The sequence below is a fragment of the Triplophysa rosa genome, linkage group LG17 (genome assembly GCF_024868665.1).
Source record: "Triplophysa rosa linkage group LG17, Trosa_1v2, whole genome shotgun sequence".
NCBI lineage: Eukaryota > Metazoa > Chordata > Actinopteri > Cypriniformes > Nemacheilidae > Triplophysa > Triplophysa rosa.
The window spans coordinates 19,922,213-19,949,054 of NC_079906.1; the positions used below are offsets into that span (position 1 = coordinate 19,922,213).

General features: G+C 39.1%; 1 protein-coding gene across 4 annotated transcripts in view; it reads right to left on the bottom strand.

Moving 5' to 3' along the window:
• tbc1d22b (TBC1 domain family, member 22B) overlaps nucleotides 1–26,842 on the bottom strand; it is a 46,174-nt gene that overhangs the window by 10,872 nt on the left and 8,460 nt on the right. For 3 of the 4 annotated variants that reach the window (XM_057356618.1, XM_057356617.1, XM_057356616.1), the window contains 6 exons: nucleotides 25,274–25,402; nucleotides 20,939–21,004; nucleotides 19,348–19,462; nucleotides 10,222–10,328; nucleotides 6,788–6,863; nucleotides 4,260–4,387 (listed from right to left, as the gene is read on the bottom strand). In XM_057356618.1, the coding sequence (XP_057212601.1) occupies nucleotides 4,260–4,387; nucleotides 6,788–6,863; nucleotides 10,222–10,328; nucleotides 19,348–19,462; nucleotides 20,939–21,004; nucleotides 25,274–25,402 (621 nt within the window). Of the gene's footprint in view, nucleotides 1–3,451; nucleotides 3,812–4,259; nucleotides 4,388–6,787; nucleotides 6,864–10,221; nucleotides 10,329–19,347; nucleotides 19,463–20,938; nucleotides 21,005–25,273; nucleotides 25,403–26,842 lie in introns of those variants that run through there. The other variant, XM_057356619.1, reaches the window with a different exon arrangement.

Genomic DNA, 26,842 nt, shown 5'->3' on the forward strand with positions numbered 1-26,842 from the left:
AGAACAAGAAAGAAAGAAAGAAAGAAAGAAGGGGATTAAGAGGAGTGAAGACTAAACAACAAAAGCATCAGAAGAAAGAAGTGTCAATGATTAAGTCCTTCATGTCATGAAGTTATTCACAGCCAAGAGTTTCTCCAGTCACCTCTCGCTGGAGCCCATCTCACTAATGGAGAGGATGCTTATGAACATCAGCCAGACATTAACGTGACTTTCCTTTTTGTTTTCCCGGCTCTTGCTCGCTCTCTTTCTTCATTTCATTCGCCCTAGCCACTCTCTCTCTGGCCTGAGCTCTTTGTGCGCCTCTAATTGATCTTGAGGGCTGAGTCTTTGTGCCAAACGTGCAATTACAGCGTGGACCAGATAAAAGAGCTTCATCAGAAATCGAGGTTCTTTTCTTTGGCTTTAGCCTCATATGAGTGGACAAACCCATCATCTCGTCATGTTTTTTGGTCACTGCACGCCGCCTCTCACCGGACCTGCAACTCGTGCAGTTACTGGAGAACTCTAATGACTGCGTTCATTAACAATTGTTCTCAAAGATATTATTCATAAAACCCAAGTGTCAGCGTAACAATGATAGCTTAATACAAAAATTAACACTCTTCTAATGGCAAAAATATATATTACTGGGATTGTTCAATGCATGCTATTTTCATAATGTAATAGTTTTTTCCGCTTCAGAAACGACTTTCCTTTTCTGCAAACGTCATCATCTGAGCGGGCGCGAGGTGGGTTAAAAAAGCAGGGCAGGTTAGGTGTGAAAATGCATAGATTAACCTTCAAAACGCACGTGTCAGGCCATAGTTTCTCCCTCAGAGCTACACTGGCCTCATTCACACCCTGCCCTCCTCTACCTCAGCAAAGTGGACAAACGCAGCAGTTACTGCCCGACCCGACCCTGACCCCGCTGTGAAGAGGCTTTGGGAAATAAACACCCCAAAAAAGAATTGTGACCAAGGAAGAGATCTCTGTTTTGATTGGATGACTTCTCTATACCAGAGTAGTTATCAGGGCGAGCCAAGATGTTGACACATACAGTCTTAGACAGTACTGAAGTAGTTTTACTCTATAGAGAAGATTTTACATTTCAAAAATACATGTCAGGTTTTTTTAAAACATCAATACTTAAAGGAAAAATACACCTCAAGATCAAAATTGTGTTTTTTTACTCACTCTCATGACGTTCAACATGTTTTAAGACCTCACGGCATCTTCGGAACACGGAAAGCACTTTGACGCATGCGTCACATTCGGTGGGGGCAGATGCCGGCATTCTGACTGACAACCCGGAAGTGCAACTCTGTGTTTACAAGCGGACGCACGCTGTATAAAAGCTGATCTTCGCAAAATGTCTGATGATTTCCATATTGAGGAAGACTTGACTATTTTGCCCAACCGAATGCGCATGCGTCCAAGTGCTCTCGTGAACGCGCACCATAGACTGACAAGACAGAGGAGAATATATCTATTAAAGTCATTATTTTGGTTTGTTTTTCGCACATAAAGTACTCTCGTCACTTCAAAAAAATTCAGTTGAGCCACTATGAGCGGATGGACCAATTTAACGATGTCTTTAGTACTTTTCTGGACCTTGTCAACATCTATAACCATGATGTCTATGAGGAGGCCTGGAAATCTCTCGGATGTCACCTAAAATATCTTTATTTGTGTTCCGAAGATGCCGGGAGGTCTTGAAACATGTTATGTGGGTGAGTAAAAAATAACATAATTTTGATTTTGAGGTGAACTTTTCCTTTAAATAAATTAAAAATCGTTCTCTCTTTTACTCAAAAAATTTATTTTAAGAACGTACTAGATTTTTTATGTACTTAAGCATTAAAGGTAAAAATAAAACATGTAAAAAAATTATGAAATGTAGTGGAATAAAAAGTATGTTTTCCAAAGTAAAAACACTCTGATAAAGTACAGATACTTGAAAAATGTACTTGAGTAAAAATATTTAAGTCATGTCGACCTCTGATGAGTCCATACTGAAAACATGTGAACCTGGAAAGGTTTGTGATTTATAAAAACTTAAAGCTGCAATCCGTAGCTTTTGCTTCCTTATAGACATTTCTGTTTGAAACATAAAATGGGTTACTTTATATAGCTACATCTATACATAGGTCAGGGTAAAAATGAAGTCAAACTGCAATTTCCTGCAAAATCCAATCTAAAATTATTATAACTTTACCGTTGTGAATCAGGGTTAAGGTAAGGAACCACTTATTTTTTATTTACTTGCTCAATAGGGAGCCGCAGAGATGACGTATTTTTGTATGCAAACCCCGGTAGCGAGTTAGCATTTTAGGACTTCCGGTTCCATCGCCCCGAATCTATGGTTTTTTTTAATAAGTTTTTGGTAAATCGCCCGAAATAAGGTCTCTAAATATTTTCACGTTTTATTCTGACATAAAACACACCAATTATAACCCGCTCACGTTTTTTTAAAGCCTTATTGTGTCTTAAAAACGGCGGTTGCTAACAAGTTGCTAAAAAGCAACTACTTCCTTTGACGGGGGACGTTAGACGTCATCGCGCATATAAATCTTATAAATAATGCAACATGGACACACATCTCTAAAAACTCTTGTGTGCAAAAGGTCAGATTAACTTGCATCCACTGAAGCACACAAGATGTTCTCTGAAACATTCTCAAATCACGCCGGATAACATGGATCATCAGGTTTTGCAGTCCATGCCAGCTTGACTGAATGATGTCTTTAAAGCCTAAGGCGAACATTCAAGTGTACACTGAGAATACTATGAATACCAAATACTAAACAATTCTGAAATCAATAATCATTTGACAATTTTGCAATCTGATAATGCATGTCTCAACAACAACAAAAAAAGACGTTTTAAACCATTGTACATTAGGAAAATGCTAAATCATAAATGGACTATATTATCATATGATATTATTCCGAATTTCGAATCGCGAGTCATTTTTGCAGCATAGATTCAGTAAATGGTCTGGCAACCTGAATATTATAGTATGACTACACAGAACATCCAACTCGGCAAGAAAACACTGTTTTCCATAATGTGTCCCCTTTAAGGTTGCTTAAGGGAAAATGTCCACCGCCAGCGTCCGAGAGGAACAGCTCGCTGACTCATAACAAACAGAGGACAATTAAGTGCGTGTAAATGTTCCCCTCTCAATGTTTCCTCTCTCATCACCTGACAACCAAACCCCTTTATCTAATAAAACCTAACTTGTAGGAACAGATGCATGTCAAAACGGCGAGCGAGAGAGATGGAGCGACAGATAGAGAGAGGCAGATATAAAGGACAAAGAAATGAGCAAGGAGAGATATCAAAGGACGCCTCAGACATCGAGAGGACACGCACACAGAACATCAGATGAGAAGATTCACACCTCAAAAGAATATTAATGAATGACAGAATACGACCAGTTCAGATCATATTCTGCAATTTTAACAAAAAAAAAAATGATTAGCATACAGCCTACAAGGACGTGCTACCCATGACTTCTGAAGTGAAGTTTATTTTGGGGGCAGATTGTATGGTTTTCTGTAGAGCCTGTAACTAAAGTGACATGGAGGTGAAAACAGTCAGAGATTAAAGGTTAATCAACGATAAATCAATTACGTTACTTAATAATCAATTACTGTACACCTAATATACTGACAACCAGTGCATTACACATTTATTTTGGCCTTTAACTCTTTTTTCGCTGGTGACAAGATTTTTTATCTTTTGACATAGCGCTTCCCTGCCATTGCCGAATTTTTCTGGTTTTCCATGTGTTCGCTGTTACATGATAGGGGGCGCTGTTGTGTGTCATCTGAAAGAAGAATGCAAAAACAAATACTTTGTTTTGACCTTCATTCTGAATCTGATCTAAAACAAAATCTTAGATAAAAACTATTTTTCATCCTTTTGTTCAAATGTTTTTTTATGAAACGCACCAACATTGAAGTGTTGATTAAAAAATGAAAAAACCTAGAAAAAAAATGTTTTGGCTTTATTCTTTCTTTTGATTTATGTTTGAATATTCATAAAACAAATTATTCTGGGGGACAAGAAAGTTTTGTGAATGTAATAAAAAATGCTGGCCCTCCATAACACAACACAACTGAGATGACCTCCATAAGAACCATCACAACTGCGTCCTTGATCAAAGCACTTAACCCAAGTTGCTTTGAATAAAATCATCAGATTAATGACGATTTTGACATAGAAGCACATGGGCATTTCTCAAAGTGTGACCGTGTCTTCTGACACTACAGTACCTGGTAGGTGTCCCACAGTCTAATGGTACATCGCAAGGGCAGTTCTCTCATCAGTAGATTATTCATCCAGCGGAAAGCAAACTGCAGATACTCCACCTCACACTTCTGAAAGTGCACATGGACATCCTCTGTGGACACAGAAAAACAAAACAAGTGGGATTATAGCCATCGGGTGGTCGTTTCTACAAAGCGCAGTACTGGGAATAGCCTATTGTAACCCGCCAATGACCCTCATTGTTCACAGAAGCACTCCGGCCCGGAACTTAAACCCTTCGGCTATAGTTGTATTCTCTCCACACCTGTTTCGCTGAATTAACATTATAGACCCCCAACATGTGTGCAATTATATTCGATTGAATTGGGAGAGAAAGAGAGTTGGAGTTCATTGAGAGAGGGATTTCTGATAAGCTCTCGTTCGGTCTTTGAATAGAATAAGAATGGCTTTCCAAAGCCGGTGCCTTGACTAGACTACAGATAGGGAAAAATGTGACAGTTCTCCAAAAGTACAGACAACTGAAGTTGGGCATAACAAAAAAAAAAGATTTAATAATGAATTATTCTTTTTTGACTGGGATGCAGATTAAACAGAAGAAAATTCAGATTCGCTTATATATAAAGGGTTAACATTTCACAATAAGGTTAACAAATTGCTTGTTTATGTTAGCTAATGTATTTACTAATGTTAACAAACACAACGCCAATACAACTGGATTCTGTTTAAAATGATGTCTAAATGTTAAAAAATATGAAAAATGTATCAATAAATGCAGACATTACGATGAACTAAGATGAATAAATGCTGTAGTAGTATTGCAGGATAGCTAATGCATTAACTAACACAACCTTTTCGCAATGCAATTTCAATATAATGAATAAAAGCCCAGTTTGTACCAAATCTCATGCCATTAAATTAATATAAATAAAGTCAAATTAAAATCACGTCAACTTAAATGTACAAATAAATATACATTTAAAAAGTAATTTTGCCAACTTGTTGTCCCCCTTGAACGATACTTGAAAACACTTTTAGCATCCAGCATCCAGACAAAAAAAGAAAAATAACAAATCATTATAACTGTATCTGAGACTTGGGATTAAGTAAAATACCGATGCTGAATCTTCAGAATTAAAGCATTAATGGCGCATTCATAAAAAAGTAAACCAGCGCAAAACAATCCTTGTGCATGAATCTATTTAAATACATACATTAAAATAGCTAACGTGCTGTCAAGCACATTCAAGGCGAGCACATTAAGAGTTGCTAAATATACTGACTAATGTGTGATAAATGACAAGTTGGATACCGTGAAAAACTGTCATATTAATTATAGTCATACGAGTAGTTATCTGAACAACATCAGACTTCATTTATCAAGAGGAATTACGTAAATTTCCTCTTTCTAAAAGAAGATTAAAGTGTCCAGAAAAAACAAACACATTTGGAAGAGCTTGTTTTGGTGCTCTCCCTCGCCAGTGTACATCTATCACTCTCTTGCCCTCTGAAACCGCAATTTGTTTCCCCCGGGCACCAGCCACTTCATTCCTCTTTCCTCTCCGCTCGCTTCCATTCGCCTTCACACCCTAATCGCAGGGGCTTATGGGGAATAGATTTCTCTCCAGTGCTGCCCGGTGAGACTGTGGGGTCCGCTATTGCTCACGTTGTTAGCGGATGCTGATGGATGGAAAAGAGGCGCTCGGCGGCTTTTTCCGAGAGGCTCGGTGTGGGCTGTTCAGCTTATCACACCAAACACTCCGAACAGGGGAGGAGACGTACAGATGGCACTATAACACTCTCACGGAAATACAGGAGGACTAGTGGCATAACGTGTGATTCCAGGAAAGAGAAACGGCCAAAAAAAGGCATTTGTTTTTCAAAGTGATAAGCAAGATGTTCGCTGGAAAACAATTCCTCTGAGTTTTTGTGTTTTAAGATACCATTAACAGTTTGGAACAGCTAGTTTACCCGTTTTTTTTTTTTGTTCAAGGCTAAGCGTAAAACAAATGGGATAATTTAACACTATACTAATTTTGTTGTTTGCTCCGTCCGTCAGTCTGGACGTGTTTGTGTCGAAGCGTCTGAGGATGTGAACAAAACGGACCTGTTGCAAAACGTAGAAAAGTAGCACACGGTCGGGCCCGGAGTAGTTGACGCCTGCTTGTGAGCTGTTTATAGAAACATGTCAAAAGTTTTGTGCTGCTCAGTGTAACGGCGATGACAACAAAAATAAATAAAAAAAGACTAAGTTGCTATGGCTTTGTTAAAACGCTAAAAGTGCAAATTTAACTTAACCAAACAGTACCAGAAAATAAATAAAGTTCACCCAAAACTTGAACTACCATCATTTATCCCTCTTTGTGTTTCTGATAACCTGTATGATTTACTAATCTAGGACCGCAAAAGAATCATTCTAAATATTCATGCTGTGACATGAGCTTTTTATTTTGGGATGAACGGCTCCTTTAACTCCCCCCCGTGTGAGCAAAAGAAATTGATGAATGATGGTGTTTGCGAACATGATCGTCCTCACCATCTATTCTGCTGACAAGCTCCTCCAGCGCCTTCACTTTAATCTGAATGCCGGGCTGGGCGAACGTGTAGTTGTCCTGATTGAGAAAAAAGAAAGGTGATATTTAGATCACAGAACAATTCTTCTGTCACTCTTTAATGCCCCGACACGTGACCGCCCGGCATCAGGACTTTAACGCTTCACTCAACATGAGCATTTTAACACGCCGCTTTGACCTCCACGTGAAAAAGTGTAGCAGTTAGAGTCACGCTACAGTGATTTTATAAGGTTGCTAGGTAGCAAGAATAAGCCAAGCGTACAGAATGCACATAAACAAACAAACAAAATACATATGTATAGAGAGCGATAAAGACATAAAAGGAGATCTAGAGATAGATATACACTGTAAAACTTTGCTGTAATTTCGCAGCAGGTTTGCCAGTAACTTACTGTAGATTTCATGTACAATTTTGTTTTAAGCATAAACTTAACTAGTTTATATATTTTTCTTTCATAAAACAAGACTAAATATCTTGGGTCACTTTTCTTGTTATGTAAATGTATCGTAATTTAAGAAGTTTTTAATATTTTTACAGAAAACAAGAGAAAAAAGCTTAGGAAGAATGTCATTTTTTCAGGGTTGCTGTGCTAATGCCAGTCTCTTCTTGCTCATTATGAATCTCAAAAGTCAAAGTGTTTTAATTTTGATTAAAGTAATTAAAAACAGTACTAATTGGAAAGTATATTAAGTAGTAATTAAATCTACAGTAAGTACTGGCAAACCTGCTGCAAAAACTACAGCAAAGTTTTACAGTATAAATCAAGCATATGAAGAGTTTATTTGCAAAAACAGACAACTCTGTTTTAATTAAAAGAACATGTTTTTTATTATGCTATCATGTTTTTATTGCATTTTATTGTGTTAGTTAGCTTTTTGAGTTACTATTACAACCCAACTGCAGTTTGATCGAAATTACTTGGAATGCACAAAAAAAACAATAACAGTTATCTGTATTTACAAATAAACTCTATATATTTTTATTACATGGCTCTTATAAATGTTACTTATATAAATAAATTTAAATAATAAATATGATTTAAGAATTATTGTATAATTATTTTTATTTATAAAATAAATGACTTATTTACAAATAGACATGTAATTTATTGATTTTATTATGTAGGTATGTGCAGTATGCGGGGTTTTTTTTACCGGCACCACCCACATAATACACAACCCTTGGAGATTTGGTCACCTAATACCAGCTGAATTACCGGGGGCGCTGCAGCGTCACATTTATGGCTATTTCATAATAATGTATAATTCTGTCCCGCTTCCGCTGTGGGTCATTAAGGGCCACTGGCCGTGTGCTGTGCTGTGATTTGTGTTTTTGCCCCGGGGGACGAGCGCACGCAAAGACACATTCTGTGTTCTGATCCGTACGTGCGTTCTGCCCTTCAGCCCGGTTCCGCTCAGCCAATAGGAACGACACAGCATGGCCCACGGGACAACCTGATGCCGGCCTGCATCTGACCTTTGTTCCCGCCTGCAGATGAATGCCTCGACACGCTTGTCTCAATCTAACAGGGGGCCGTCCTCGAGGGAACGCCAGCTGAAGATCTGCATCCCCTAGCATAAACGTCCCATCTCTCTCCCTGGAGCAGGCAAATGTCTTATTCTCAAGGGTTTAGGTGCGTGAAAGCCAACGTGTGTTTATATATATATTCTGCATTGTACTTAACTCTGTGACTCTGTGCAAAAGGACATAATGACCATCACAGCGTTTACTTTGACTCAAAGAGAGATACTGGCTCTGTTTTTGTTGCGGCACTACTTTCGTATGAAGGTACCTCCCTCCAAGATAACTTGTTTTAGATCAAGGCCACAATGATTATAATGTCACGTTCAATGATTTAGGACCAATTCATGATGGCTTTGGAGATGACCAAGCGAATATTGAATAACTGCAATGTTTATTTCACGGTGGAAATGAAACCTTAGGTGGCACAATTAATAATGAATTCATTTCATTCTGTCAACCGCTCCACAAGATTGCATTTTTTATTTTATTCTTTCCACCAAGCAAATACACAAGAATTATAGGCTGGATGAAGGATACATTTATTCTACGAAAACAAAACTTTAGGCATCTTAGTGTGAATGAGATGAGCTTTTCAAACAGTACAGAAGGAACATCTATACTGGACTATTTTTGCCTGCTTTTTTCATTATTTGGTCCTGGTAATCCATTTCAAAAATTTTGCTTTTAAATAAAACTGTGGTTTTCTAATGAAAGAAACGAATGTGTTGGCACAACTATTTTTCGTAAAAAGGCAATTTCGAACGTTGAAACTTACACCTTTAGATGAAAAGATTTTGTCAAGTGATCCTAAACATGTGACCGGTAGTGTATGTACTGTTAAGTCACCTTGGATAAAGGGCATATACAGCCACAGAAAAAATTAAGAGACTATTCCAAATGTTTATTTAATCAGCATTTCTAGATGTATTGTGTCTAGTGTCTGTTGAATTTCAACAAAATCAAACCTCAGGAGTGACAAAGTCATCCAACAGCAATGTGAAAGACTGACAGCATGACAAGACACATGAAAACTGATCAAAATCAAAGTTATCACATAAAAACTATTTGTTTTGTATCAAAAACAAATATTACTGTTGTATTGCTTAAAAGTGAATATGAAGTTGCTTTCTTCGCAGTATTTCAGGTCTGAATAAATACTGAGCATCTTTTCTGTTATTTTGACCCGTTTCTGCAGTTTTCATTTTCAGCACATAAAGGCAAATAGAAACAATATTTGTATTTGAAATTTGGGAGAAATCTTGTTAGTAGTTCAGATAATGAAACAAAAATGACCATTTTATTTAAACACATACCTATAAATAGTAAATTAAGAAAAACTGAAAAATGATCTCTTAATTTTTTCGCAGCTGTATACACACATCCATATCAAGCGTTTGGCATCTTAGTCGACAGGATGGCTTTGGAAACAGCACATCAAGCATATCGCATTAGTTCTGGCAGGTCACGTGAGTCAAGCCCGCATCAGCTGATCCTCATCTTCCTACAGAAATATGACGCAATCACAGCTTCCGTTAAATTACATTTCATTCAGCTGACAGCAGCTTATCGCGTTGCTCAGGAGCAAATTACCCTCCTGCGTCCCCAGCTCCACTTAGCATTTTCAATTGGGATTCGACTGTCATCCCTTTTCACAGTCTCGATTACTTTACATTATGTGTTACACTTTAATGTCATTAAGAACTAATGACATCTGCTTGTTCTGTCCGTTTACCCTACGGGGGGTTATCGCTGTTGCCCAGAACAGAACCATACAGCCAATCTAAAATGTATGCTAATTGTCAATCATTTTTGACGGTAGTGAAGCTGACAGAACAGTGTTTAAGGAAACCGTGGTTAAAGACAAACACACACCTGAATCCCATCCAGCAATTTGCTCATGCACCAAAAGCTGTCTGCTTCGATGTTTCGTTGCGTATCCAGGGGTAAGCTCGCCATTTCGAAATTTTCAACATCCTCCTCTAAGAAAAAGAACACACACAAAAACACAAAACAGTACGTGGTTAGTCAATTCATGTAAACACCAACACAGGGTTAAAAACATACAGTGTAAAACTTTGCTGTAATTTTGCTGTAACTTACTGCAGATTTGATAGCTACTTAATGCTTTCCCATTATTACTGTTTTTAATTTGAGTTCAACTTTATTTTAATCAAAATTAAAACACTTTGACTTTTGAGATTCAAAATGAGCAATAAGAGACTGGTCTCATTACTGGCATTACACTGCAAAAAATGACATTTTCCAAAGCATTTTTGTTTTGTTTTCTAGTAAAAATATTTAAAACGTCTTAAGTTACGATACATGTACATAACAAGAAAAGTGACCTGAGATATTTAGTCTTGTTTTATGAAAGAAAATATAAGAACTAGGTAAATTTATGTTTAAAACAAAATTGTAAATTAAATCTACAGTAAATTACTGGCAAACCTGCTACAAAATTACAGCAAAGTTTTACAGTGTAGAAGCAAAACCTAACTCACTGAACCGCAACTTATTACTTCTGTCATGTTATGGTTCCCACTTCTACGCACATGCTGCTTGTGCACTCAGCAGTCTGCGTTTTCTTGGCTTGCGCTGCCGTTGTGACCTGCATCGTATGCACGGACGCCACCAAGCAATTAGATCATTAGCCAGCAAACTGCGTTCTTTATTCAACACATTCATCAACTCCGTCCCCCGGTTCTGTCTCCCTCTGCATGCTTTCCCCTCGCAGCTATGACCTTTCGCCACTCTTTAAGCAGTATGTGCTAAATGACGCTGATACACATATTATGCCCCAGAGAGCCGGACCTGGCAGCAAAAGACTTGCGTGTGCCACTCGCCACACGACTAATGTACTGCTCGCCCACTCTCTCCATCTCTCTCTCCCTCTTTTCGTAATAAGGATGGAGCGAGGTTTGAAGGGGAGACAAGGAGCTATTTTGAAGAAGCATTGAGGAAAGCGAGAGAGAGAGAGAGAGAGAGAGAGAGAGAGAGAGAGAGAGAGAGAGAGAGAGAGAGAGAGAGAGAGAGGCATGTTTGCATTCAGCTTGCGTGCTGCTGAAGCAATTCAGTCAATCACGCAACTGTTATTGCAGAACATGAGAGCTTGAACAGAAGATAAGAAGAAGGTCACGTGCAAGGTTGAAGATGCAATGAAGAAAACATGCTCGAGATCAACCGTAGATACTCAACTAAAGCTGCCAATCTCAGATTTTTGGAAGGGCAGATTTGGGCTGCATTACAAACAACGAAATAAAAATCCCTCCTGTGTTTAACTGGCAAATCTTGATCTTAGCAATAAAATTGTAATTCTTTGAATTTAGATAAACCTATCACGTTAAAAATGTTACTTTGTCACTTTAACCATAGATAACATAATGGCATTTTAATATAAAATTATTCATTTGTGTTCATATTGTGAATTAAACCGTTATTTTAAAGGGATAGTTCACCCAAAAATAAATTAATCGCATCCAGAATAAAAGTTTGTGTTTACATAATATATATCTGTGTACAGTGCATATTAATTTTGTATTTATTAACACAAAACATACACATACTTGACTATATGTTTAGGAAATATTTAAATGTATTAATTTATATTTACCAATAATTTAAATTCTAAATAAACGTTTATTTCTTGTTATATTTTATATTTTTCTAAAATAAATGCATTTATGTGTATGTGTTCATAAATACAAAATGAATTAGCACAGTATACCGACATAAATTAGGTAAACACAAACTTTTATTCTGGATGCGATTAATGACGATTAATCGTTTGACAGCCCTAGTAATTTCATATTCCATATAATGGAAGTCAATGGGGGCCAGTGTTGTTTGGTTACCAACGTAAAATATTTTCATTTTTGGGTGAACTGTCCCTTTAATGTGGAAAGTATGCAAATAGGGATATAGCATATAAAACGATTGTTGTTGTCAATTTTGAGATATGGTAGAATTTGATATTTCACGAGAGGCCGGTGGACTCAGAGGGCAGTGGGCAGAGGAACGGCTGGGCACCTTTCTGCTCAAATTCTCTGAGAGCAAACTGTCAGTAACCCTCTGCATTGCAGCAGGAGGAACAGCTGAAGTGGGCCGGGTGAGAGCCAGGCTGGGATTCAAGGGGAAAAAAGGGATTGAGAACGACAGGAAAGGGCTGGCAGAAAGAAAAACTGGAAAATCGAAGTAAATAGACCTCTTTGACCACAAATGAAGCGAGCGGTGCCCTGCCGGTCATGGGCCGGGCCATATGTCACTGGCCACAGCGCTGGAGACTTTCCTGATCCATTTAGCTCTACACATTTCCACATCACTCTAAAGCTTTAGACACACACACACACACACACGACTGCGGTGTAAAGCTGCTTTAGAGTATGCAGGGACAATCCTGTTTGTGCCACCAAAAGAGGCTTTGGTGCCCTGTTTTCTCACCCGTTGGGTAAAGGTGTTATTGTGGCATGGCGACGAGAGCCTTGTACTTGATTTCTGAATGATATCTCAGGCCGTTTCTCGGTCACCATCTATTGAGCATTTAATGAACTGTATTGTACAGCTTTTTATTCATCCAGGACCAGACACTTTAATTTCAAACTCTCATGTTATGTCTGAACCTGTGTGGATTACTTTCTTTTGTGAAACACAAAAGGAGAAACTCTGAAGGATGCACTGGTTGATATTTCCGATGCAATTAACACATGGGAATAAGGACATAGCGACTTGATTCAATGCGACTTGAACTGTCAAAAAATCCTTTCAAGTGTGATATTTTAATGAATCTGATGAATATTGTCTGATATGATGATATGTACAGTGCTTAACAAATGTATTATACCATCTACTTGTCATAATAAAGAGAAAACAAAAATGTTTTAGGAATCTGTCAAAAACTTATTGTCATTTATTAGGAAAATAACAAACTGAAACGACTAAATAGTCTATTCACGTTGTTCTACCCAAATTTGAACCGGCACATTCAAATTCTCTCAGAAGTCAGAAATTAATCAAGCATAAAATTCAACCATTAACACTTATTTTTCTATTAAGAACTGCAAGTAAATAACCGCAAATTTCTGCCTTGTAAAACAGTACATTCTTATAACAGTCATTTTTGCATTGTAAATACTACAGTCTAATTAATTTGTTAAGCACTGTATAGATTAAAATATATATTTTTAAATATTCTGTATTTCTATTCTAGTCTAGTCTAGTCTAGTCTAGTCAAGTCTAGTCTAGACAAGTCAATGAAAAACAGCAAACGGCAGAGTGAAAGTTGGCGAAAATGGCGACCTTTAGAGCAAATGAGACGGCTCACTATTCCATTCTAGTCTAGTCTAGTCTAGTCTAGTCTAGTCAATGAAAAATAGCAAACGGCAGAGTGAAAGTTGGCGAAAATGGCGACCTTTAGAGCAAATGAGACGGCTCACTATTCCATTCTATTCTAGTCTAGTCTAGTCTAGTCTAGTCTAGTCTAGTCTAGTCTAGTCTAGTCTAGTCTAGTCTATGAAAAACAGCAAATAGCAGAGTGAAAGTTGGCGAAAACGGCGACCTTTAGAGCAACTGAGACAGCTCACTATTCTATTCTATTCTATTCTATTCTATTCTATTCTCAACACCAGTCTGGACTTAATTACTTATGAATCAGTCTAATCCAGTTGCCCAGTTTAAAACTCAATCTGGTCGCAATGTCTTGGCTTAAAGCACACAAGTCATATGGATCACTTTGATTCAACTTTTATGGTGCTTTTGTGTCGTTTTTTACGCCTGAATTTTGCACGGAAAAAACGACCAGCACAGAATTTCTCCTGCGTTATTTGGATTAAAGGAATTTCACTTTTGGGTGACCTATTCTTTTGATAAGACAAGTTTCTTGGCAACGGTAAGCAGCCTACAGTTACTTGGTGGAAAATCTATTACGACAACAATAAATTCAAATCATCTACTGAACATTGTAGCTTTTTACAGGAATATGATAAAACGCATTAAACCACAAGCCACCGCGCGTGACTGATTTTACCCCCTAACGGTTATAAAAAACAAAGGTAACAGTTGATATGTGGCCCACTGCTCAAATTGAACAACACTATCCACCAACAACAAACTTGTCCCAGAAAAACAATCAATCTAACACTAAAACCCCAACCTAACTGCGCAAATAACGGCCCGTAACCGAGGGAGGCAATAAATAAAAAGGTGAGAATATCGCACATCCTCTGCAGCCATAAAAACGGATGTATGTGTGTGTGACAGAGAGAGAGTGAGAAAGAGCGAAAGAGAAAGAAAGAGAGCGGGCATTGATGCTTTACAGAGCAGATTTCCCCGCTGTCCTCTTTGCTGTCAGGGTAAATGTGATGATTTACCCTTTGAGAATACCCTCTCTCTCGCCCAGTCTCTCTCTCCACTTCAAATCCTTCGGTGCATCAATACCAACACTTTAAACCGAAGGGCGCTGTGACTCTCCTACCTGCTGGCTACTCTTTAAAACACTACTCGCTGATATTGAGCTAAGTGTGAAGCGCCAATACTCTCGTCCACGCTCTCGCTCTATCTCTCTCTATCTCTCTCTCTCTCTCTCTCTGAGGACGTCTCTGCAGAAAGCTAAAAAACGTGCAGAGGAGCCCTAGAAAACCACCGAGGCGTGCCGTCCAAGAAAAACAGCGAAGGGCGGAGTGGAAGTTGGCGAAAACGGCGACTTTTAAGATCAACCGAGGCCGCCTAAGGTGCGCGTCCGACGGCGGGCATGAAACGGGCGGCTGGGAGGGCGCCTCGCGGGTGTCGACCTCCCTCTTTTATCTCCTGTTGACAGCGTATTGGGATCATGAGGTTCGTTCAGACGCATCGATTGGCGGGTCGAGCCCCCCACCGTGAGCTCGGCACCCTCGCAGGCTTCTGTAAACACTCAAATCCAGAGGATCAATGCGGCTCATTCAACCTGCGCCACTGACTCGCGCACACGCGGCAAATCCCGAACGCGCGCGCATTCACAAATAAATTAGAAACAGAACGGGCCGACCGAACAAGCCGAGTGCTCGGGTATGAAAAATCTGCTTTTCGGTAAATGAGCTTTGTGAAGAAAAGAGGGATGAGGGGAAGAGAGAGAACTGTGGGCGAGCGAGAAATCGATTGGTGATCCAGGTAATCTGTGGGTATGTCCTGGTGTCATTGCGGTAGCAGCACGGCGGAGAGATCAATGAGCCTGCTGTTGTTCTTCTGTAATCCTTAACTATCCATAAGTAATTAACCTTCAGATGAGACGACAGGAAATAAATACGGAAGGGAGGGGCAGAGTGCTGCTGGAGAGAGAATAACAATGAGAAGCACACAGTCTATTTTCTCCCTGACTATCTGTCTGTCAACTTGTCTGCCTCTCTTTCTCTCCCTTTCTGTCCTTCTCGATCTCCATCTTTTCTCTCTCCCTGTCTGCCTTTCCCAAACTGTCTTACTCTTCGTGTACATCATCTCTTTCTGTCTGTCTCTCTCTCTCCCCAGTTATCTGCTTCTGCCCGCCATCCCTCTCATTCTGTCTCTCTCTCCTTCTATCCATCTGTCTGTCATCGCTCTCTATCTCTCCACAACTCTCTTTCTCTCCCTCTCTATGCCTATGTCTGTCTTTCCCCAACTGTCTTTTTCATATCCATCTTTTCTTCTGTATGCATCTGTCTGTCTGTCTCTCCCACAGTTATTTTTTTGTCCGTCTCTGCCAGTGTTGGGCAAGTTACTCTGAAAAAGTAATGAATTACTAGTTAATAATTACATATTCAATAGTGTAATTAGATTACTGTACAAATTACTCTCTCCAAAAAGTATTTAATTACTGATTACTAATAACTTTCTGAATCCTATATCAACCTTGATGAGTTAAGTGATTCAAGGGATAGACATGACAGGGCTCTTTTAATTCACTCAAATAAATAATATTAAACTACATAAAGTACTCTTATTAACTGACCAAAGTATTACAAATGTGAGAATTATACATTAAAGCACAGATTTTAAAATTAGACTTTGAATTTTGATGTCAATTCCACTATTGCACACACATATATTACACACAGTATTTAGTTGAATTACATCAGAAGTAACTGTAATTCAATTACAGTAACTAATTACTTAGTAACTAGTTACACCGAACACTGGTCTCTGCCCACCATCCCTCTCATTCTGTCTCTCTCTCTTTCTATTTCCCACTCTGTCTGTCTCTCCCCAAGTGTCTTTCTCTCCCTCCCTCCCTGTCTATCTGTCTGTCATCCCTCTCTGTCTGTTTCACACCAAACTCTTTTCTCCTGTCTACCCCTGTCTGTCTTTCTTTTTCTGTCCATCATCTCTTTCTTTCTGTCTGTCTCTCTCCCCCAATTATCTATTTTTCTGTCTGTCTCTGCCCACACATCCCTCTCAAAATAAGGTGCTAAGTAAAGGATAAATATAGAGTAAAGTATAAAATCAAGTATATGTAACTAAACAAATTGACCAAAATATAAACAATTAACATCTATATAAAATGTAGTGTATGTGTGCATTGATTGTAACAAATGAAGGCGGTAGTTTGTTTCTGAGGGTGTGCAGCTGATAGATGAATGCAGCAGCAGCATGTGGCTGTTCTCTCTCCTCTTTAAATGCATCACAATGAAGGAGAAAGTGTGTCTCTGTCTCGACCTCACCAGTGTCACAGTGTGCACAGACTCGTTCTTCCTTTGGAAGCCACGTTCGACTGTGTCTGCCTTTCTCAATGGCCAGACTGTGATCACGGAGTCTGTATTTGGTCAGGATGCGTCTCTGTTTCACATCTCCAACAGCGTAGAGATCATATGCCACATTGTATTTTCTGTTTAGGGTCCGATAACGTTCTAGTTCTAGTTTACTTTGGTTTTTACTTTCCTTTTAAATCAACAAAAAATGCATAAATCTTGCCTTTGTTTTTATGATGGGATGTGCTGATTGACTAATGTCTAGTGTGTAGATGTGGTCGGTGGTGCGGTGGTTTGGTAGAAATCCAATCTGACTTTTACTTAAGACATCGTGTTTGGTAAGGAAGGTCTGAATTCGAGTTTTCAGGATACTACAGAAAGTAGTCTACCCCAGATTACTGTTCACACAAATGCCTCGGTAGTTATTGGGGTCTAATTTATCTTCACTTTTGTACAGTGGCTGTATTCCAGGTTTCAGGGAAGTGACCAGATTGTAAAACCAGATTAAAGAGTTTTAGGAGAGCCTTCTGCATTGCTGTAGGACTGTGCATTTCTGAACATTTCTGTTCTGATGTTGTCTAAAGAGAGTTGACTCTCCACAACTCTCTTTCTCTCCCTCTCTATCTTTCCCCAACTGTCTTTTTCATATCCATCTTTTCTTCTGTACGCATCTGTCGGTCTGTCTGTCGTCATCTCTTTCTGTCTGTCTCTCCCCCAGTTATCTTTTTTCTGTCTGCCTCTGCCCGCCATCCCTCTCATTCTGTCTCTCTCCTTCTCTCCTTCTGTCTGTCATCGCTCTCTGTCTCTCTACAACTCTCTTACTGTCCCTGTCTATACTGTCTGTCTTTCCCTTACTGTCTTTCTCTTCATGCCCATCTTTTCTTCTAAATGCATTTGTCTGCCATCTCTTTCTGTCTGTCTGTCTCTCCCCTAATTATCTTTTCTTTTGTCTGTCTATGCCTGTCATCCCTCTGATTCAGTCTCTCTGTCTTTTCATTTTGCTCTACCTGTCTGCTCTTCGGTCTCTCTGCCCAACTGTCTTTCTCTCCATGCCTGTGTCTCACAGACGCTCTTCTACATGTATATTGCTTTCACGGTCTCTTTTATTGTCTGTCTCTTTCCCCATCTGTCTTTCTCTCCCTGTCTATCTTCCCTCCTTTCTGCCTTTCCCTAACTGTCTTTCAATTCATCTCTAAAAAGATGTTGAAAAGTTGATTGAACTCGTGCTACATCATTTTTTAAGTAAAGAAGGTCAAGTGAACTCATATATTTTTGCAAACGCAACAAAGATTTTCTTATTATTTGTCTGCCTGTCTGTCTCTCTTTCTATATTGCTCTACCTGTCTCCCCTTCTGTCTGTCTCTCTCTCTCCCCAACTGTTTTTCTCTCCCCGTCTCTTTCCTTCTTTCTCCCTGTTTATAACCCAACTGTCTTTCTCTCCCTGTCTATCTTTCCTCCTGTCTGTTTTTTGCCAACTGTCTTACTTTTCCATCTGTCTGCCATCCCTCTAATTCCGTCTCTCTCTTCTCCTATATTACCTTCGCTGTCTCTCTCCCCAACTGTCTCTCTCTCTCTCTGTCATCCTTCTCTTTCTGTCTCTCATTCATCTGTCTTTCTTTTCTTCTGCGTGCATCTGTCTGTCTCTCCCTTTCCACAACTGTCTTTCTCTTTCCTTCTTTCTCCCTGTTTATACACCAACTGTCTTTCTCTCCCTGTCTATCTTTCCTCCTGTCTGTCTCTGTAGATCTGTCCTCCCTCTCTGTCTGCCCAATAGTCTTTCTCTCTTATCTATCTAATCCTTCTGTCTGCCTGTCATGCCTCTCTGTCTTTCTCTTTCCCAACTGTCTTTCTCTCCGGCCTATCTATATGTCTGTCCATCTCGCTTGCTTTTTTTCTGCCTATGGTCTCTCTCTGCCTGATCTCTTTTTTCATTTTGTCTGTCACTCTGTCTGCGTTCTACCTTTCCTTCCGTTTGCCATACCATTTTCTTCTTTTAGGTCTCTGTCATCACGCCAGTTTCTCTTTGTCCATCTGGTCTTCACAGTTTCGTTTTAAGCATAATGAACGTTCTCACATTTGTGCATCTGTCATCTAAAGGTTAATTTCACCTGACAGAATATTGTCAAGTTTGTTAACATTCATCCAACCATTTACCACCCCTGTCTGTCAGTCAAACGCCTGTCTGTCTACACATCTCAGACTTTGACAAATCACAGGCATCAAAGCAATATTAACAAAGCAAACGATCAGCATCAAGTGGGCAGACAGAGTCACGTCTGCGGCACAGACGACAGGCGGGACACTTACTTACCGACAAATTCAGAAAGGAAAACCACAAAAAAGGGTGTAACCAGGTCATTAATGCCCTGCACGTATCCGCTAGCCGGGTGACGGATGGCCCAGATGAACAGAATCCTTTCAAACACCTGAAAAACAAAGAACAATCCTGCTTAAAAACACGAAATGATTCATTTCTGGTAAGAATGTAATTATCGTCAAGCCTTGTAGAAGTTCATCGTTGCATAATTTACACGCTTGACAAAGCAACAGGTCCACTCAATCATCTGCATCTTCAAACCCAGCTGCATTTGAAGTGCTCCCCTCTTTCCAGGGTTGTGCATCACTCTCAACCTAATTGAGAATGACTTGTAAATTCCCAGTTCAATACCTGAACTGGAGTTGAATTGAGGATTTATACAAGATCATAATGCAAATTTGAATTTAAGGAATTAGAACGAAAACTAAATGAATTTCCTTAAAAAAAAAAAAATGGCCGATAACAATAACCGATACTTCTTTAACATTGAAATCCGATAACCGATAAATTGGCCGATACACAGTATCTAAATATTAATATAAAATTCCCTAAGACAAAAAAGTGGACAACTGCTTTTATTTAAAAACATTCACTGCAAAAAAACAAGGATACCATTAGTTCTCTTTTTACCCTGAAAATCAACCAGTACACTGGTTAACGATTCTGGTATATTTTATATTTAATAAACAAATAATAGATGTTATTCCAGAGCGACTCAGAATTTTTTTCTTAATAGACACATGTCTAACAGGTCTCAAGGACATATTTATAATAATATAAACATTCAAACAATATTCTTTTGTTCCTATTATTTAGACATTCATAAATACTGTATCTACATACTGTACCAACATCAACATTTTTTTTGCTAATAGCAGTAAATGAATGATCACAACAGAAAGACAGTGCTGTACTGTATTTTAACTGTGAGCAGCGTGCAGCTGAAGACGTTTAACCAGAGGAAATGATTTACGATTTATCCGCTATAATATATCGGCCTAAATTTCATTATCGGCCGATACCGATATGGCCAATAATTTATCGTGCATCCCTATTCATAACCAGCCTGACAGTCATGTGTGCCCGGCTTCAGAGAAAAATGAGTTGAGAAATCAGTTTGGAAAAAAGATTATTCGTTTCAAAAACGAAAAGGCATAAGTCAAAATTATGTAATGTACAGTATATTTTACGTTTTGTCACAAAACTAATTTAATTTCTCTGTTGCGTGACTCGGTTTTCTTCTAAATTAAATAAATTCCTCTTTCCGTCATTCAGATTCAAATCCATTAAGACAAACAACTCTAGCTTTTTGTTTAAACATAAAATCTGGTTCTTTGCTTTCTACCCTGGTTACAAGCATCTGCTTCTTAAAAACACCACAGCACCCCCTGCTGGTTTGCATGCCATGACACAAAGCTCAATTCCACCGACACGAATGAAAAATCTATCAACAATAGGAAAGTCAGCTTTGTGAGCGCATGAGGCGTGCGTTGCTTGTTGCCTGAGATCAGCCCTTTTGTGTGCCGCTTTTTGTGGGCGTCTGATATAGACTCGGGTGTTGATGCAGAAGAAGATTATCACCCACCTCCTGCACCAGAGGCTGCTGGAACAAAGGAACCAAAGGGTTTGTCCTCGGGATATCGATGTGAATCTGCAATAAAAACACACACACACACACACACACACACACACAAACAGGTAAACTCCAACACACACCCAAACAAACCAGTTACCGATTTGGTGTGTCAGAAACACAAGTGACCCGGCTGAAAATAAGAAAGTAAAATCAATATACCCCAAAGCACAAAATTGAATTACACATGCCTTTTCCCTCCCAGTAAATGGAAGAAAATCATCAGGGTCCAAACTGCACGCGGCATCGATCCGGTTCGTAACGAGCTACGCGCGAAACCTGACTGAACTCTTTATGAAAATGCGCAATGCCACGTTCGGCTGGCGACCATCTGGCTCTTCGCATTTTCTCTCCGGTTACTCGGCAGTAATGCAGGTCACCGGACGGCCACCCGAGTGCACTTCACTTGTATTCACCGCTGTTCTCTGGCCTCTCCTGACTGTGACCACACTAAAAGGTCATTTAATGTTTCTCTCCAGACAGCCAGGGGCCAGTCCAACAGCTCCGTACGACCATATAAATCCTTTTAAAGGTCTGTGTCCGATTTGTATTGCAGTAGATGAAACGAGAGGCTTGGAGCCAGCGGGCCCTGAGAGGAGAGGAAGCTGAGAATAGCAATCGACTACCAGTCCTGCACCATTAACCTGAGTTTTACAGCCTATAAGCATATTAATCTCAACTCACAACATCTGGATGTGTTATCACGGCTCTCTGTAGCTTTCTGGCAGGTGTAACTCAAAGATGGTGGATTGTGGGATTGAGTGGGGTGTTGCCTAGTCCTGTGGTTCTCAACCTGCCAGCCCCAAGGTGGATCTAGGGGGCCACAGATTTTGTGGCATTTTATGAAATAGAGAAATTGATCATAAATTTGATGCAGTCAAACATCAGAAAAATAAGACCACCAACCAAAAGAACTGATGCTCCAGCATTGTATATCTGAATATTTATTCAATTAAAATGATGAGTTTAAGATTATAAATCTTTATTTGGGGGGCCTTGCAACGAAAAAGTTTGAGAACCACAGGCCTAGTCAGCCTTTGGGGACTGATGTACATGGACAAAAGTATTGGAACGCCCCCTTCGAAAGAACGGTCATTTCTGTGAGCACACATCTTAAAGGGATAGTTCTCCCAAAAATAAAAATTCTGTCAACATTTACTCACCCTCTTGTCATTTCAAACCTGTATGATTTTCTTTCTTCTGCAGAACTCCAAAGAAGATATTTTGAAGAATGTTGTTAACTGGCACCCATTCACTTGCGTTGGTTTTGTGTCCATACAATAGAAGTGAATGGGTGCCGACGCAGTTCAGTTACCAACTTTCTTCAAAATATTTTCTTTTGTGAATAACGACAGGACTTTCATTTTTTGGGTGAACTATCCCTTTAATGCTACGGCACATAATGATATTCTAGAGAATCGTGAGTTTTTTATTTTAATAGCAACAGTTTTGGCAGAGCCCTTTTCTATTCCAACATGACTATGCCCCTGTGCACAAAGCAAGATTCAAAAAGAATGTAAATCTAAAAGTGCAGAATCAAATACTGGATTTGACAACTTTTTAAATGAAAAGCTTCTCGATTAAACTGATAGCCTTGAGAATAATAAAGAGCCATTGTCATGCATGGAAGTAGGCACTCGTATAACTGTCATCAAGGCTTAATAACTTATCAAAATAATCATTTTATTGTAAGGCATTCAAACAGAAGCTATCTATAGAAAAACTGGTTAAGGATGTTGTGCTTTTGGAAGACTCTTCTCATCGCATTACACGGGAAGTGTGTGTTTTAATCACAGCGAGGTTTTCTCTGCTCATGATCATTTCAGCTCCCTAAGGCCATCTGTTTGGAAACCTGTTAGAAATTGCAGGAATCATTCTGAGAATATATAAACACACTTTTAGTCAAAATAAAGATCTGCGACGTACACTTCATTCTGACAAATATATGATGGCCGGGTAGGATAAATGACAGGCCCTGATGGACATGTTCGGTTGTATAGTGGGCTATAGAAATATCCTGTCAACTGTCAGAATAGGCCGGATGATTAAGTACTGTATATCGCCAACAACTTTACAATACGATACGCATCCAGATACAAGGCCACGACGCGATACGTATCCCGATACGGGTCAATTTTTTATTACATTTATCATACGACAGATTTACAGCAAAATATACTTGCAGAAAACTGCCATTCATAACTACTTATCAATTAATCTGACAAATCGATGCATAAAGTAGCTTTGAGAATGAGTATAAAGTTGCAAAAGATCAAGTCCTTATACAGACACCCTTGTTTCTAAAACAGGGTTTCTAGGCTACATCATATGTGTGCATGTGTTTTACAAATAGACTATATGTCTAACGAATAAATATGAACATATGCATTGACGTGCAGTCAGAGTAAATAGATTTAATTAAATAAGAAAGTGTTGAATTGAAATAGATGGAGTATTTCTTTCTAGATGTCAGATTTCTAGATATAATATTATTAATGTATGGGTGCTGTACGATTTAAGCAGGTCTTTGCTCTTCACTTTCTATTACACGCACATTTACTGTCGCTCTTCCACGTCTAATTTTCATGTATTATGAGCGAGCGCGTCACTGCATCCCTCCAGCGGCGAGAATTTCATTGATTTTAAACGCGTGCAATAGTTTTATAGTGGACGAGGCAGAAGCAGTGCCGCGTCACGTGTGTGTTGAATGAGCGCCTACACGACACTCACTTTACACTTCGCCTTAAACGCAACCATTTAAGTGAATGATACTAGAATGCGCTTTCATGTTTAACTTACTGCGCTCACGGATGCAGAGAGAAGGTGAGAGATAAAAATGATATCTAAAAGTAAATTTTTATGTGAAAGACACCACGGTTTGTTCAAATGCGTGTAGGGGAGGGGCTTCTAATCTGACAATTGTTGAACTTGTGGGTGACAGAAGCCACATCAAGTGAAAAATCAAGTAATGTGGTAATATGAAAGGAATGTTTATTAGATCTGTGATTGTAACAGAGGAAGTCCAGGCACTGTTTTGACTGCATTGAACAATTCAATGTCTTTGCGAGTTACCGGCTTGCTAAAATACCATCATATGCGCAGGCACACATTGAGCTCGTTAACCCAGCACCCAGCATTGTTTTGGACGTCCCGTAAGTTTTGTATCAAAACATAAGTCATAAAAGCCGTCCAATCACGTAGCGACTTTATACTTATGCTGTTAGGTTCAATATCTTTAGGTTCGCTGTTAAAACGCCAGTGTGAACGCTAAGCAAACCAGGACTAAAATGTCTTTTTTTCTTTATTGGTCCGGACCAAAACAACCAAGAGAACTACAGATGTAAACACACCCTTACACAATAAACGCAACAACACAGCAATGACACAAGTTTATTTTATCATACTAAACCTGCCAAGTGTGAACACACCCTGGAGTTTTGAAGAGAGAGGGTGTGTGTGTGATTGATGTCACAAACTCCCTTTACAATACTGTATCCATATCTTTAGAACTAAACGATACATATTTTTACTCGAGTACAAAGCTGCATTACCAGTCAAAGCGATCATCATCAATAATGCATTAAGGTAACCTGTTTAAATGCACCGAGTTTAAGTATAGCGGTGTATTAGCAGCTTGTTTGTCCACTAAATTTCCCATCTAGGATCAATAGTGCGTATCTAGCTATCTATCTACAAGACAGCCGGATACCCAGTGTTTGCCTTTAGCCATCATGAATTAGACTCATTTAATTAAAAGCGGGTGATAAATACTACTTTTAAATATAACCAAGTAAGAATCAACTAACACAAATCTATAGTCTTGCTTTGGCTCCCCATCATTTATTTATGTGCTAACTCAGGGTTGCCTGGGGCCGTGTCTTACTGCGGTTACTCAGGAACTAGTCTTAAATAGATGGCTTAGCTAATGCCATTAAATCTGGTCCGCTTTGTTGCTTATTCTGGTCTAAGAGCCACCAATTTACACAGAACAAGGTCATCCAACTAGCATCTAAAATCCAATCCAAGTTAACTTTCCAGTTAACCATGCTCTCCCTGTTATAGAAACAGTATACAGACACTTTTCAAAAGATCTGACTGAACCTAACGAACATCAAATGCGGCGAAAAGTTTTTCATCAAAGGCACTCACTGTAACACCCCTCGCCAAGGTGACTTTCACATACATTTTGCGAAACAGTCAATCAAAACGGATCTCCATTCTGATTGCTCTCGGCAAGTGCCATTATGTTACGCAACATGCATCAGACGGCCTGGGTTGAGCCTTTACCTGTCGATACGTGTCTCTGTGGTTATCGTCTGTTCTGGAGTGGTAATACTGCTCGATAAAGCCAAAATACTCCTCCCTCTTCCTCTGGAGAACCAGATCCCTGCGTTCCTTATTGGCCGGAAGGTAGCCCTGAGAAAAAGAACAGAGAAGGAGGAAATAAGTATGCCCACTTTCACCATGTTTTCCAATCTTGCCCTGTAACCAAAACATCGCTTACAAATAATGCAAACCGAAAGATATTAAAGCATTATGTAAATTCTGTCTAATAGTGAAATATGCACCCTTGGATAAAAGAAAAGCTATACGGTGGGTAATTACCTCACGTGAGGATATTGTTCTTTTGTGTCTTGTGTTGTGATGCTTATACAATGAAAAATGTAAAAAGCTTCTAACAAGAGATGTTAAAAATACAATACATTTCTGCAATTTTGTTAGAAGATGCTCTCTCGCATGATGAATTCCAAACTACATTACCGGCAACTAGATTTTTACATATCTAGAGATTTGTGAAGCACAAACACAGTTCGACACCAAACTCTTCAAATCCCAAACTCTTCAATTTGATCAACAGTAATATTGATGATTTCCTCAGGCCTCATTCACTAGCAAAACTTCATTAAACCACGACAGAAATATTAAACCTCTAATCATGTGGCTAGTAAACTAACACAAATGAAATTGTGTAAATGCATAGTTAATATCTACAGAAGAGTCTCTTAAGAGAAGGCAACAAGTGTTTTTGTTGAGCAGACGTGGGGAAGGCATCCGTTAGACCAGTGGTTCTCAAACTGGGGGCCGTGGCCCCCAAGATGGTTCCAGGGGGGCCACAGATTTTGTGGCATTTTAGAAATATAGATATTTATCATACATTTTGTGCAATCAAACATCAGAAAAACAACACCACCAACCAAAAGAATTGATGTTTTAGCATTGTTTAACTGAATATTTTCTTGGTTTAATTAAAATTTGAAGTTTAAGATTATAAGTCTTTATTTGGGGGGCCGCAAAGCAATGCACTCTACACAAAGGGGGCCTTACAACGAAAAAGTTTGAGAACCACTGCATTAGACGCTTGTCAGGACTCTCCATCATGTTTCCAAAAAACTGTTTTTAAAGCGTCTGCCCCCTATTGTTTTTCAACTCGTTTTAATGAGCACACACAGAGTCGCCAACTGCAGAAATACATAAATAATAACGTATATTCAGAATCAGACTCTCAAGCACCTCTGTTGCTTCAGGCGAGTAATAAATGCGTAAGCTCTCAGTCCATCCGCTCTTTCGGATCTGTCGCATCAGCAGCCCTCCGAACTATTATAACGCAATTAAATTTTACACTGGGAATCGAAATGATCTTCATACGAGTTTCAAGAGTTCGTATTCATTACAACAATATATTTTTGCATTAGGTTTGCATCTACGGCCAGCTCATATTATATTACTGTATGCAATATTGCGTCATATGCAAACACAAATGTGCGGTTCCACACACATGACAATAAAAAAACGTGAGCTTTTCAGAACTCTATGCCCCACAAAAATAAATAATATAACAGATGCGTGCTCAGAAAC